This window comes from Pantherophis guttatus, chromosome 2 (genome assembly GCF_059756535.1).
Source record: "Pantherophis guttatus breed Tessera chromosome 2, ASM5975653v1, whole genome shotgun sequence".
Lineage (NCBI taxonomy): Eukaryota > Metazoa > Chordata > Lepidosauria > Squamata > Colubridae > Pantherophis > Pantherophis guttatus.
Window position 1 is genome coordinate 56,972,885 of NC_142064.1, and position 15,555 is coordinate 56,988,439.

The 15,555-nt window shown below is 43.1% G+C and overlaps 1 protein-coding gene across 2 annotated transcripts in view; it reads left to right on the top strand.

Moving 5' to 3' along the window:
* Positions 1–8,789, top strand: part of MEGF10 (multiple EGF like domains 10) — a 102,387-nt gene extending 93,598 nt beyond the window's left edge. For both annotated transcript variants that reach the window (XM_034409994.3, XM_034409996.3), the window contains exon 25: positions 6,121–8,789. In XM_034409994.3, the coding sequence (XP_034265885.2) occupies positions 6,121–6,281 (161 nt within the window). In that variant the 3' untranslated portion in view covers positions 6,282–8,789. The remainder of the gene's footprint in view (positions 1–6,120) is intronic.
* Positions 8,790–15,555: the final 6,766 nt, after the last annotated feature.

The window sequence follows — 15,555 nt, forward strand, 5'->3', positions numbered from 1 at the left end:
AATCAACCCCAGGTCGGCCAAAGCGATTGGAGATGTCCTGGAAAAGATCGGGATGTAGCTTCCATTCGGAATGGTCCACCAAGTTACGGCTAAGGGAATCCGCCTGAATATTGGACTTGCCAGAAATATGAGAAGCCCGTAAGGAAGCTAAATGAGATTCGGCCCAGGAACCAAGTAGTAGAGATTCTCGAAGAAGAGACCGAGAATGTGTACCTCCCTGTTTGTTAATATGGGCCTTAGCAGCAACATTGTCAGTTAAGACAAGCACGTGCTGGCCCTGAAGCAGGTGTCGAAAATGACGTAAGGCGAGGAAGATCGCCCGTAACTCAAGAAAATTAATGGAAGAACCCAGTTCCTTCTCGTTCCAGATACCCTGAACCATAAGAGAGTTAAGGTGAGCCCCCCAGCCAGAGAGGCTTGCATCAGTAGTGAGAACCATCCTATGAGGCTCCTTAAACAAGGTACCCTTGGCAATGGCCTCTGAGCCCCACCATCGCAAGGAATCCAAAACAGTAGGAGGAAGAGAGACCTTGCGCAAGGAAGAAACAGAAAGAGAACATTGAAAGGGGAGCAGGTACCATTGAAGGTGCCTGCAATGTAAGCGGGACCAGGGGACAATGTCAAAGGAGGACACCATTTTGCCCAGAAACCTGGAAAGAGAAAGAATAGATATAGGTCGGCCTGACAAACATTGGGAGGCCATATCAGAAAGGCTGGACTGGCGAGCTGGAGAAAGAGAAACTGTGGATGAGAGAGTGTCAATGACAGCACCTAAATGTAGGATGCGATTTGAAGGACACAGGGAGCTCTTGGTCCAATTAATCAAGAAGCCATGAGCCTGAAGAAGGCGGAGCGTGGTGGTAACATCTTGTTGAGCCCCCTGAAGGGAGGAGGAAAGAATAAGAATATCATCCAGGTAGAATAGAATACGGATGGGTAGGGACCGGATGTGGGCCACAAGGACGGCCATCAACTTGGTGAATACCCTGGGAGCAGAAGAAAGTCCGAAAGGGAGTGCCCTATATTGGTAGTGGGAGCCCCTATAGTAAAAGCGGAGGAATTTGCGGTGGGGTGGAAAGATGGGGACATGCAAATATGCTTCGGTTAAATCAACTGAAGCAAGGAAATCGCCCTCCCGGATGCATTCCAAGATTGTAGAAAGGGAATGCATCTTGAACCGGCGGTACGTTATGTACCGGTTCAATGCTTTCAGGTCTAAAATGGCGCGCCAGCCCCCCGAAGCTTTAGGAACCAGAAAAAGCCTGGAATAAAAACCTGATCTACGCTCAGCTGGGGGAACAGGTTCAATGGCCTCGATCTGAAGGAGGTGGGCAACCGCTGAAGCCATACGGGCGCGGGAGGAAGGATCCTGAGAAAGAGAGCAAGGAACAAAAACACGGGGAGGGGAAGCTCTAAACTCTAAACGAAGGCCGTCTGTAACGGTAGAGTGAACCCAAAGATCGGAAGTGGAAATAAGCCAGGCATCAGAGAAGAAGGCAAGGCGGCCTCCAACCAAGGAATCTGGAGGAGGGTTAACGAGCCTTGTGAAAGGGATGGCCTCTGCCGCTGCGGAAGGACCTTCTAGGGGGAAACCTGGAGTTGGACCTAACCTGGAATTTCTGGCCTTGCGTTCCTCTGGAAGAATAGTTGCGAGAGGAGCGGTGAAAGGAAGATCCGCTGTCAGGTGGACGAAAGGACTGGGCTCGCTGAAAGGATTGTTGACGAAAGTCTGACCTACGGGAGACCACTGGAAAAACCTTCTTGTGGTCCCTGGTCTCAACCAGTATTGGATCAAGGGAGGAACCAAAGAGGTTAGTCCCTTCATATGGAGAGGCAGCCAGGCGCCATTTGTTCCTGGCATCAGCCTGCCAATGGCGAAGCCAGAGGAGCCTGCGGGAGGTGACAGAGGATCCAATGGCCTTGGCTGCAAAACGGGCCGAATTAAGGGAGGCGTCGGCCGAAAATTCAACAGCTGCCAATATTTTATTGATGTCCTGATGAGAACGTGAGTCGGAGGCTGGAAGGCGATCCTGCAGCTGTTTCAACCACAAAATAGAGGCCCTGTTGAAAAAAGAAGCCGCCGAAGCGGTTCTTACCGCCCAGGCGGAGGCTTGGTGACCCTTGACAAGGGTCCGCTCGGCTCATTTGTCCTCCGGACGCAAGGACTCCTCAGGAGGACCGGCAAGGTGAGTGGTAGAAGACAAAGAGACAACTGGGGCGTCCACCTTTGGAACCTGCAACAAGTCAGAAAAGTCATTGGGCATTGCATAAAACTTTTTATCCTGAGAGTTGGGCAGGGGCCCAGAACCTGGAGATGACCACTGTCTCTTCACCACATCTGAGAACAGCTTCGGTGCAGGTAAGGTATCCACTGGAACTGGTCTTTCCGCGAAAAGGGAAGCAGAAGGATCTTCAGATGAAGAAGTCGCTGCAGAAACAGGTGGAACTGGCAACATCTTGGTAACAGACAACGCCTTGAACAACAAAGAACGAAAGAGGTGAGGTTTGAAGAGACCCACAAACGCCGGCTGGTCAGGAGCCAGGCCTTCATCATCAGACCATTCCTGGTCCAAGGCCAGGTCCTCAGCAGAAAGGGAGATCTGGCTGGCAGACGTAGGAGAAGGAGGTCTCCCCAGATTGGGTGAAGCTTCCCCCCCCCGGGAGAAATGACTGACTTGGCTGGAGCAGTCTAAAATATCCGATTCTGCACGCTGTTGCAGGCCCTCAGAGATCCCCTGACGTATGGCGGTTGCAATAAGGGAGGCCAGAGCAGGGGAAATAGTGGAAGGTAGAGAGTCATTGGAAGGTTGGGGTGGCGGAGGGGGGGGGAAGGAGGGGGTGGAGAAGATTTCTCCTGGTCTTGGGTGCCAGGATCAGGAAAATGTCCCTCAGGAGGCAGAGTTGCAAACAAAATGGCGGCCCCATCTGGAGAAGTAGAAGCCCCTGTAGTCAACCGATCTGGAGAAAGCTCAGATCTATGGCAGATCTGGGGCTGGGCCTGAATAGAAGAAGAAGCCCCAGCTGGAGGGGGCTGAGGAGTATTTGAGGCAGGAGAAGGTAAAGGATGCTTAGAGGCTTGGATTTGGGCCTTTTGAACCGCCCTTTCCAGGGCCCTATGTCGGCGCTGTTCGTCTTTCCTGGTCTGAGCCGACTTGTCAGGAGGGGCAGATGACACTTTGGGCCTCTTAAGGCCTCGATGATGGCCTGAGGTCCCTTCCCCCGGATCGCTGTTATGGCGCTTCCTCTCCTGATGGGAGCCCGCCCCACGACCAGCTCTCGAAGAACGGGTGTCCGCCATCTTGGATTCTCCCCCCGTGGGCCCTGCCTGAAACTGCCAGCCGGCAGTTAGGAGCAGCGATCGATCGTCCGGAGGCCAAGAATGAGCCGTTCCAAGCAGGAACACAGCAAAGGCTCCCTTAAAACCGCGCCGTTCTCCTCCCTCTTCTATTATTTATTTTTATTTTTGTTTTGGGAAGATCTGTGATCAGACAGTGCAGGAGACACAACTGTCCAAGTCGACCGAGTCGATAAACTGGAGAACGACAGGAAGGGCGGGGCTTAAACTCCTTGCAGACCCGGTCCTGATTGGTCAACTGACAGAGTCTACCCAGCGCTGCCTGCCGTTCCCTGTCAGGGAGGAGAATTAAATTTATTATGCCAATAAACATTCATTTATGAAATAAAAATACTGTGAAAGTGAAGAACCTTTTCACAATTTCATTTCAGTTATTTGGTATTTTCTGAATTACAGTATAAAATTGTTGGATGTTATCATCTGAAAACTTGGCAGGACTTATTTCTTATAAGAGGCAACTATGGCCAAAATTATTTCCAATTTTGCGAAGAAATGAAAATGTTATTGGCAGCTCTTTAAAAAAAGTTTGTGTTCAATTTGGCATGTGTCATCCTGTTATATAATTCAACTACAATTCCTGAAAATTCAGCTCAACTTCAGATTTCTTGTCATGGAAAGCAGGGTAAAATAGATTAAATAAACATATAAGTGACACGGGAAAACAACAGGTGATATGTTGTGCTTTCCAGTTATTATTAATGGGAAAGCACTGAAGTTGGTTTTGAATTAAGTTTAAGATTGGAGCCTAAGCTTCATTTAGCTTGTTTGGCTGTCACGGATGGACATTAAACAGCTTGAGGCAGAAAGTGGGATCAGTTACCCTGGAAAGTCTGTGTTCATGGGAAATAAGATAGGGCCAAGAAGGAGATAGGGCAGTCTATCTGGAAGCTCCAGGGCAGTGGGGATTTTTACCGGTTCGCCCCAGTTCAGGCGAACTGGTAGTGGCAGCGGTCATCACGGATGCTCTGCGCATGCACAGAAGCACGGCACATGAGCGAAGTGAGCGCGCACACTGCACGCTCACTGTTCCAAACCACTAGCGAAGGTAAGTGGAACCCACTACTGCTCCAGGGTAATGAAAGACGAAGATGCCCAGCAGAAAGACTTTTGTGGAAACAAATGCAGCAACTCTATAGTGTTCAAGCGTAGGACAAGAACCAATGGATGGCAGTTTTAGCAAAGGAAATCCAAATTCTAAATAAAGAGGAATTTCAGGACCATGAGAATGAATAAGTAGTGAGAGTTGCTGCTGCACCATCATTGAATACTTTCATTCAAAGTTGGAGAGTCAAATATCCTAGATAATTCCAAAGCTTTCATATTGATTTCAACATCACATTAACATATTAAGATTTTTCCATAAATCTGGATTTTATTGTTTTACAATTTTATTGTTTTATTATTTTATTATCTTATCTTATTATTTTATTTTATTTCATTATTTTATTTTATATCACATTGTGTAGCCATTTTAAATAATGACATGTACATTAATGTACTTTATGTATATTAAAATACCATTCCACTTTTTATATACATTAAAATATTATTCCAAAAAGACACCAGATGATCATATAACCCCACAATATGAATCAATGATTCCTCAAATTGTTTTATACCTCCAACAAAGAAAGTTGATTATCCTTTCAAGCACCTTCTTTGGGGAGTCCAATATGGTCATAATACAAGTTTTTGATGAATCAATATCAAATACATTGATACATTTTAAAGTTTGTAAGGACATGAAGCCCTTGACAGGGCATTAGCAAAGATTTTTATTCTTGAGTCCATGTTTTGAATATCTCAGAAGTTCCATTTTGAAAATATACTTAAACTTTAAATAGAGATATTTTACTTCTTCCACGGATTCCTTCAAATAATTGAGTATCTCAGATGCTTTTGAAGCAGCCAAAGCATCTGGTGTACATGGATCCATTAGGACATACTTAAGTTGAAATATACCACCGCTGTTGTGAACTGGAAGACCAAATTTAATTTGAAGTCAGGCTAAATCCTAAAAACAACCATTATATAATAAATAGTTTAAAGTCACAAAAGCTTCTACTCCAGGTTTCCAATAGAACCAATGGTGGGTTGCCCCTGGTTTGGACCGGTTCGCAAGAACCGGTAGTAAAACCGGCAGGAGGCTCCACCCAATGACCTGGATGTCATCAGGAAGCTTCTGCACAGAAGCCCGTGGCCCCATTGTGAACCGGTAGTAAAGGTAAGTAGAACTCACCCCTGAATAGAACATTTTATCACCTATTTTTAAATTAGATTTTCCCCAAAGATTTAAGTTTTATGAGTTTCATTACCAATATGACCCAAAGATTTTTCAGCACACATACTCCTGGAAATAAAACACCTTTTCTATGATTGATTGGTTGATTAGATTTTTATCCCACCTTTATGGGGGGGGGCAATGTTAGATAATGTATATATCCCCTCACACTTTCCTGAATTGGTCACTGTCTTGCACCATAACAACTGTGAAACACAGGAAGTCTCTGGGTGACATTGGCCTCATATTTACCATTGATTGAGGCAATTAAGGGAAGTTGTGCTACCTCCTTTGGGTGGCAAGCAAATGGGGATGTCTCCTTTTCTGGCAAAGCTACTTGCTATTAGCAGCTTCCTCCCTTTGAGAGTCCTGTTTAAATCATGGAAGGTCCTAAATGAATGAATTCATTAATTTTGATTAAATTTTAGGATTCTTTCTCGCTTACAATAACAGAGTAATAACGCATACTTTTTTTCAATTGCAGAACCAACAGTTAGTGTTGTCCAAGGCAATTTAAGTAATAATGGACCCATCAGCCAAGATCTTTATGATTTACCAAAAAACAGCCACATCCCTTGCCACTATGACTTGCTGCCTCCTCGGGATAGCCCTGCATCTTCAGACAAAGATGAAAACAGTGAATAACCCTTGATGAACATAATCATGTTATCTTGAAAAGTGGAATCTGGTTATTCTTCTTCTGTTTTCCTACCTGCATCCAGTAAACGTTTGCTGTACATAAAGGAGGAGAATCAAACTACAGTTTCTATATACTCACTACTGATGAATAGATGTTAAGCTTGGAAGGTCATGTCAGATTTTCCATCAAACTTAAAAAAAAAAATAAAAGCCAAGCATTTACATTGTGATGCATTGGCTCAACATCCAAGCTTACGGAACAATGCTTGTGAGAACTCTACTGCTCAGAAGAAGCAGCCATCTTTCACTATCTCAACTTATATATGTTGACATACATTTTCTTTTCTTTTTATGACCCTGTAAACCCTTTATTCAGGGTAGGGTCGGGATGACTGAATGGAGCTGAATGTTTACTAGCCGGATGCCCTTCCAGATGCCTACATGCAGTAGAGATTTTCTCTTTGCGCCGTGAGAGGGAAACATCTGCTGCTACAATAGGATTGAACTCTCAAACTTTTGAGTGGGAGGCAAACATCTTCATTACTAGGCCCCCACACTGCTCATAAATGTTGACATACAATCAAGACAGCATAATCTGCCAAATATTCACTTAGCCAAGTAGCCAGGATTACTAATTATGGGTAGGAGTTATAAACAAGAAACTGATACCACTTTTTCAATGGCAAAGATGGTATAAGGAGATACTCAGAGTATACTCACCACAATCCTGGACTGTTTGGACAAACCTCCAAGATATTTATCACATTGCTGATAATGGAACTATAATACAGAACAGGAATAATTTTGAATAGGAGTGAATCAGTGAAGATTGAAGATTGAATGAATATGTCTGGAGACCTGTATTATGAAATGGGATTTGTCATACCTGTTGTTGGTTCAATACTGGCTATTCTAACTACAATATTTGTTATATGTGAGTAATATATAACAAATACATATACCTATAAGCATTGCGTAAACATATAAATTAAAGGTTTTATTTTTACCAAAATGTCTTCAAGGACCGGATGAGAGAACCCAGATATAACATATGTACATTCTGAATGAGAAAAGGTTTCAATTCATCAACAAGGAAGAGTATTCTTCATCTGAAATTAATTGAACCAATCTTTGTATACTTGTTGAAAAGGTACCTTTTTTATGATAGGAAAGGAATAGGAAAAATATGCTTAAGCTGGACTTTTGCATTGTTGAAAACTTAGCATGCGTAGCCCACATTTCATTAACTTGTATTTTAAAATAATGTAGCTGTGTTTTCTAGTGATTTAGAACAACAATGGTGAAATATTATATTTTATAATCGTGTCAACTCCCCTTATTTCCAGCTTCATGAGATTTAGAGGTTCTGCTTTTATGAAGGAAAATATTATTGGAGTACATCAATTTCCCAACAGACTTAAAAGTTGCAATTTACCAGTGTGTAAACTGTGGCAATATTCAGATTTTTAAAAGACAGGTTTAATATTAAGGCAAGGGTTTATTTATAAGAAAAATATTAAACTGGAGAGAACTTAGATGTGATTAATTCTTTAATTAAAAATGTAATATCTCTGTTTCAAGGGCATTTTTCTTATGCTCTAATGTGCCAATAGCTATGTGCAATTTTCACATAAAAGATAAAAAAATGGCAAACAATCAGCTCTCAATCTAGAATTGTTTTGTGCAATGTAGCTATCCATTACTATATCATTTTTAGCTCTAACAGTAAGAGATTATTCCTTATATATGTATTAAATATAATTGTTGGATTTTTCAGTTTTCAGTTTCCAATTTTCTATTTCTTACCATTCAATTCCTAAAATAAATCATATGTCCTAGGGCTATTAAATTTTTTAAAATATTAATGGCTCAGATCTAACAAAATGGTAGGGTTGGAAAAGAAAAACTTTTCTAGATATTCCAGAAAATAAACCTGGATTGAAATTAAAATGTATTTTACTTCAAAGGCATTCTCCATCAAAAGGTGCTGCCACAACTTGATTTAAACTTGGTAGGCAATGTCTTTGTATACTAAAACACATAATATGCTTGGAAGATGCAAACCTGAAGGACAAAAGAACAGCGTTTTGCAATTTAAGCAGTTCAAATATCTTGCTGAAGGATAAGGTTGGAATAGTGTCTGAAATAGCTCTGTTGGCTTTTGTGTCACGGTATAAAGCTTACAAATAAAGACTATCTTTTTTTGAACTGGACTTCAGTCTTAATTTATCAGCAATTTAAGAGTAAAGCAAATTGGATTAGTATCTGAAGAATTCCTGAATTTCATTTTGTCTCATATTAAGAAAGAATGTAATGGAAAATGTCAGTAAAAGAAAAGCTATATAAAGGAAATAAAATCTGGGCTCTCAAATGTTACAGGGTATTCAACTGTATGCACATTGTCTCCATTGGTGCTGGCCAGGCTCCCTATTCCAAAATTCCTGTCTTTGTGTTAATTGTTAAATAATTGTAAATGTTTATTTAAATAAAAGGACACTAGCAGATAGTCTAAAATTGTAAAATCATTTCTTTCTTTATCTCCGTTTCAATTGGCAGGAATAATTTTCATATAGTTGAAAAGTAGTAAAAAAAATGAGCAGGTTAAAATATTGTGGGATTTCCAATTTCAATCTGATAACATTTTGGCTTATAACACACCAGATTTAACTGTGGCTGAAAAAAAGAAAATGTGTAGATCATAATTCAGCTCCTAGGATAGTTTGTTGTTATATTGTTATCATAATTTTAATAGTTTTCAGTATGTTATTGTGCAAAGGAGTATTTATTGTCATTTTATGTTTTAAATTGAAGGGGAAGTAGTGATATGTCATTGCTGGTTGAAGAACAACCTTTCTATAAAATGGACTTCACGTTTAGTGTTTGTCACTCCTCTTTTTATTAAGTGATAATAAAGATTCTTCTGATATCCAGCATGAAGATATTTACCTACAGAAATGTGAGACATTAAGTATGTGGTCTCAGAAGTGGTTGCAGATTCCCAAGTCCTACAGAAGAATTCAGGGGGGTGGGGTGGAATAATAATACTTTAGACCTGACGCATGTGGTTAAAATAATTGTGTAGTTTGCCTATTGTCTATTTCACCATCCTTTACCTCTATCAGGAAGCTTAGCCGAGAACCAGAGAATGAAAACAGCAGTTCTAACTGTACAGGTCCTCATCAAGAGAAGATTAAAAAAATAGATACTGTTTTACAAGTTTCTTTCCTGTTATTTCTGGTATCAGAAGAAGCCCTGAAAATATATGTGGAATTATGGTAAGTAGAAGAAATTCATACTTTGGAAGGGCATCTGTTTTTTATTTAAATCTTATTGCAATAAACAATGAGATTGGATATTATCAATGCTGGGTTCATACTCCAAGGGATAATGAACAAATAGACTTACATGTTAAAGAGCAGCGATAAAGAAGGCAAGACTGAGGATTTAGAAATACGGATGCAAAACAAACATGTTGACTGATGAAGACTAATGCAGGATGAATTTCTGTTTAAGCTATGTTTCCTATAAAGAAAGCAAAGAAATCCAGATGCTGTATTAAATAAAAATATTATCCATTCATTGTTACTGTATTCATTTACATTCATGTTTACTTGTCACAAGAAGAAAATACATTATTTAGTCCATTAGAATTCCCAACATTATATAGCCAGCAATTATCTTACGGCAGTTACAGGTTTCTTAAAATTAAGTTGTAATCGCTTTATAATTAAAAGAAATGTAGGAACAACTCTCTGAAATCCAAAAATTTTATTCACCAAATGCAAGTGACAGAATTAAGTCCTTGCCACTATCTCGAAGGTCCAGGAGAGGGCAGACTTACCACAATTTTTCCCTTTGAAATGAATATGCCCTGAATCAGTCACCCAATTTTGTATATTTTCAATCAATTTAATATAAAAAACGCCTACCCAGTTACACCAGTACATTTTTATTTATTTGCTTTTCTGATCGCAAACCTGCCACATGAAATATAATAGTAACCCAGAAGATACACTGTAATCACTTTGGAAGCTCTAAATTAGAAGGAATGATAGCATTTATCGGGTTTTATTAAAAGGCATTTGCTTTTATGAAGTGCAGTTTCCTTCATGAAATGGTTGAAATGGCTAAAAAGATGTAGGATTTTGGGCAATGATAGACTCTGCTCCCACAAACTTTTGAAGCCCATGTGCATAAGTTTTCTGTAATTGATTTATTGTTTCCCACATATGTACATTCTTAGAGACATATATGAGAAATTTTTCCTATCTGCTCCCTTTTGACATCTTTTTTATGTGTGGTATGAAAAAGAAATGTTACTGGCTATTATTGCAGGAGAAAAAAATTGGGAGGGGAAATAAGTTTCATTTCTTTATTTCTGTTGTTTGGGTTTTGTGAAATAATCTTTAGGGTGATATTATCGTAAATGGATGCCAGCATTGTCTTGGAAAAAAATATGTGGGTAGGGCAGTGATGGCAAACCTTTTTGTCCTTGGATGCCAAAAGTGTATGTGCACATGCGCGACAGCGTGCATGCGTGCTGGCACCCATAATGCAATGTGTGCCCCTGATCCTCCCCTGCGCTCCCCCACGCATGTGCCCCACCGTGCCCCATTTTGGACCTCGAAGCCTCCTGCATCAAACTTTGCCAGCGCCAACGGTCTGCTGTGGAGGCTTCTCCTGCCAGCCTCGCACTCTGTGCAGCATCCAGCCAGCCAGCCATGCTGGACACTGCCTGGAGTGTGAGGCTGTTCACACTGGCAAAAGTTGGTGCAACCCCCTCCCACCACTTCTTCCAAGGGAGCATGATCATTCCCAGCCGGCGTGCCTCTTACTGCTACCTTTGGGATTGATCCTGAAGCAAGTCCTGCCTGACTCCCCTTCAAACACCACCCCCTCCCCAGTCGAAGTGAGGGCCCAAGCTCATCTCCTCTCCCCCGGCCCTTTTGGACCAGAACATCCCAATGCCAGTGCCATCCCCCTTGGCAAGGGGGCAGGATGCTGCACCCAGCAGGAGGGCTTCCTGGGAGGGCAAGGGGAAAGGAGGGGTCCTGGTCCTCACCCCTCTTCCACAAGCCCATCTCATCCCCGAAGCTCCCCAGTGACAGACACCCCTCCCTCCACCTGCCAGCACACCCGAAATCCAGAAAAGTTCCTGGTCGGGGCGATGGGGCTAGAGCCGCGCATGCTCCTCCTCTCACCAGCTTTCCAGAGGAATCCAGCAAAGCCAAAGCGCCAGCGGCCAAGACAGATCTGCACCAGCAACTCCCTGCCTGGGCAACACCCCCACACACACATCACCCTCCCTCCAGGCAGGGATGTCTCCCCTGGCTTGGAAAGTTGCTCTTGGTGGCGCACAGTCCTTTAAAAGAGGAGGAGGAAAAGGGGGAGGCAAGGCTGCTTAGAAGAGAACTCATCCCCTCTCTTTTAAAGAAGAAGCTTCCTTGCCTCCATACTGGAGGCCTGGGGCTGTGCAAGAAGCCCATTTGGGTGGAGAGACAGGGAAGCCCCGGCCCACCCATCCTTGCCACCACCACCCCCTCAGCCCCGGCAACAGCAGTTGTTGTGCTGCTGTTTCCTTGGCAGTGGCAGGAGCAGCTGCGGGGCAGAGAGGGTGGTGGTGGGCTATGGCGGCAGGCTGTTCATGCCGGCTAAGAGGCAGTGGCTTCTCCTCCTCCTGCCAGCCTTGCTGTAAACCTCGGAGTTTGCCTTACGGGGAGGGGGAGAGAAAGGTCCTGGGTGGGAATGTCCATGGTGCCAGTGACTACAGCCACACTCTGGAGAAGCCCCGTCGGAGTGCCCAGATCAGCTGTGAGCATGATGGCGGCCAGTGCAAGAGAAGCAGAATGCCAGACACTCAGCTCTGCAGCCCCACGGAGCTGGTCAGGCGATTTCCGGCATGGCCTGCGCCGGCAGGGCACGGAGCTTGCCTACATAACTTTGCTGGCACCACTGCCTCTGCAAAGAGGCAGCAGGGGAAGGCCGTTCGCACCAGCAAACAGTTATGTAGTTATATTAAGTTATGTAGGCAAGCCCTGGGCCCCGCCAGCATGCTGGAAACCGCCCAACCAGCTCTGCAGGGCTGCAGAGCTGAGCATCTGGCATCTTGCTTCTCTTGCGCTGGCTGATGCCATGCACACAGCTGATCGGCGCTCCAATGGGAGTTCTCTGGAGCATGGCTGCAGCCGCTGGCACCATGGACATTACCCCCACAGGACCTTTCTCCCCCCCTTAAAGCAAACCCCGAGGTTTATAGCGAGGCTGGCAGGAGGAGGAGGAGCTGTCGCTGCCTCAAAGAGGCAGCACTGCTTTGCTGGCGCGAATAGCCTCCTACGTGCGCCGGGAAATAAACTTCCGGTTTCTGGCACAGCCGCATGCATGAAGGCCTGCTGAGACTAGCTGGCCACTGCGCATGCATGCGCCGGAAACCCAGAAGAGGAATGGGCACAGCCGCGTGTGCCAGTGACATGGCTCCAGGTGCCACCTGTGGCACATGTGCCATAGATTTGCCATCATGGGGGTAGGGGAATACTTTCAATAGATATTGATGCCCATGAAAGGCATGTTGTTGCTATGTTTATGTTTCTTTAGATTGGTTCCTTCATGCCAGCAGAAAACAGACAGCTCACTAGTTCTGCAGTGAAGTCTGACAACTATGTCCTGACACTATTGCCTGACTGTCTGGTAGGCAGTTTCTTGTGAACAGTCCAAGAACTAAAACAACAATCAAACTCACAGTTTTCTATTTTAATGGTCCAGGCAGATAGCATTTGAGGAAGGCTGCTGGGATGAGTCTTCCCGTTCACCTTTATCTTTGGCTTTAATAGGGTTACCAGATCCTCAAGTTACCAACAGAACTTGTTTGGCAGCTCAGATCTGATAGCTGAAAGTTTTAGCCTTAACTTTATTTACAAAGCTAAAGGGTTTTTAACATAGTGAACAAATGCTATTTATATAATGTCTCAATATTCAAATATTTTTCCTTAGCCCCTTATTTTTAGGTTTTGAATTATAGCCACATTTGCTTGCTTGCCCTGCTCTACCCTCACTACACACACTACTCAGTGCAGAATTGTTCATCTAAATTGTTCATCTGATCTAAAGAAGAAGCTCAAGGAGAGTCCTCTGCCTCTTTATTAGCCACCCACTAATTTTTCTGATACCCTGTTCTTAATCGTTGTCATGGATCCTGATCTCCTAGGAGAAGCTTTGGCAAGGCATGGATGTCTTCTAAACATTCCTGGGGGGAAACAAATTATCTGAAAGTCTTCTTGATGCAATTCATATAGTTGTAAAACATACTTAAAGACATTATTATCATTATTGGTGTGTTTCTGGGTTCAATTCAAGGTGCTGGTGGTTACCTATATAAGGCTTTATAGCAGGGCTGTCAAACTCCCGGCCCGCGAGCCGGATGTGTCACACACTGACCATACCCATACCCGGTTTAGCGAAGGGGGGGAAAGTCCCGATACATCCCATGACGCCTCTGTGACAACGTGAGTTTGACACCCCTGCTTTATAGGTTACCACCAGCACCTTGAATTGAATCGAGAAACACACTGAGAATAGAATAGGATAGGATAGGATAGGATAGGATAGGATAGGATAGGATAGGATAGAATAGAATAGAATAGAATAGAATAGAATAGAATAGAATAGAATAGAATAACAGAATTGGAAGGGACCTTGGAGGTCTTCTAGTCCAACCCCCTGCCCAGGCAGGAAACCTTACACCACTTCAGACAAATGGTTATCCAATCTCTTCTTAAAAACTTCCAGTGTTGGAAGTCCCAACTTCTGGAGGCAAATTGTTCCACTGGTTAATTGTTTGAACTGTCAGGAAATTTCTCCTTAGTTCTAAGTTGCTTCTCTCCTTGATTAGTTTCCACCCATTGCTTCTTGTCCTATCCTCAGATGCTTTGGAAAATAGTTTGACTCCGTCTTCTTTGTGGCAGTCCCTGAGATATTGGAACACTGCTATCATGTCTCCCCTGGTCCTTCTTTTCATTAAACTAGACATACCCAGTTCCTGCAACCGTTCTTCATATGTTTTAGCCTCCAGTGCACTCTCTGCACTCTTTCTAGAGTCTCCACATCCTTTTTACACCGTGGCGACCAAAACTGAATGCAGTATTCCAAGTGTGGCCTTACCAAGGCATTATAAAGTGGTATTAACACTTCACGTGATCTCCATAAATAAGCCTTACATGACTTGGGACCAGAATACTTGATCAATCACTTTTTTCCAAGAGTCTCTACCCATTCAACTATGTCAAGCAAAATGGGCCTGATGCAGATCCCATCAGACAAAGAATCTTGGCTCTTGAATCAAAGATGACCTTTTTCTGCAGTGACCCCTTTTCTGTGGGACACCCTCTCTTTCGGGATCAGAATGGGCCCAACCCTATTAGCTTTTCATAAAACCTTAAAAATCTGGCTATGATTCTGAGCTTGGGGTGCTGAATATTCCAAGTTTTTCTGATTATATTGCTAACAGGCCAAATATCTTGCTGTTGTGTAACTTGAGTTGGATGTTTTTTTAATGTTTCCACTCATTCTATTGTTTTCGATTTCTATTTTCTATTTCTATTCTATTGTAAGCCACCCAGAATCATTGACTGAGATGGGCAGCCATCATGTTTAATCTATGGGAGTATAGTTATGATGTTTCATGCATAGCATGATGTCATTCCACAATTTCAGCATGCCATTAGAGGTGTGATGTCATTGGTTCCTTTTTGCTCTCAGTGCTCCCGGTATACCCCGTGTAGCTCATGAAATAAAAAGGGATCCAAAAAAGTGTGTAGAATAAAACATTTATAAGATGCCACAATATTCTGCTGACTTTGATGTGCTGAAAGCAATATTAATTTATTCATTTCTTTCCGGGTTTCTTCCATCTCTTCCACATCAAATTCCTGGTTTCTCACAGTGGTAACAAGCAGACCCAGGCAGTTATGCTTGGAATCAGTATCTTGATCTGAGAAAATCCAGCTAAATTATCTGGCACTTTTTATGTTCAAAGGTACAGGCAAATGCCATGGACCTGAAATGATAAGTCTATTTCTAGATCCAGCCTGTGACCCACCTGATCTAATCATAGCCTAGCACCATGTATAGCCATTCATTAGAGGCTTAGCAAGCCACCTATTTATTCTTCCTGCCTCGAATTGCATAAAAAAAGAAGATTGTCATGTAGGACATAGCTGTATATATACCTGGTGATCTTCGCTCGGCCTGGACCATTCCGTTTCAGGCAGCGGGTTCATAAGCTTCA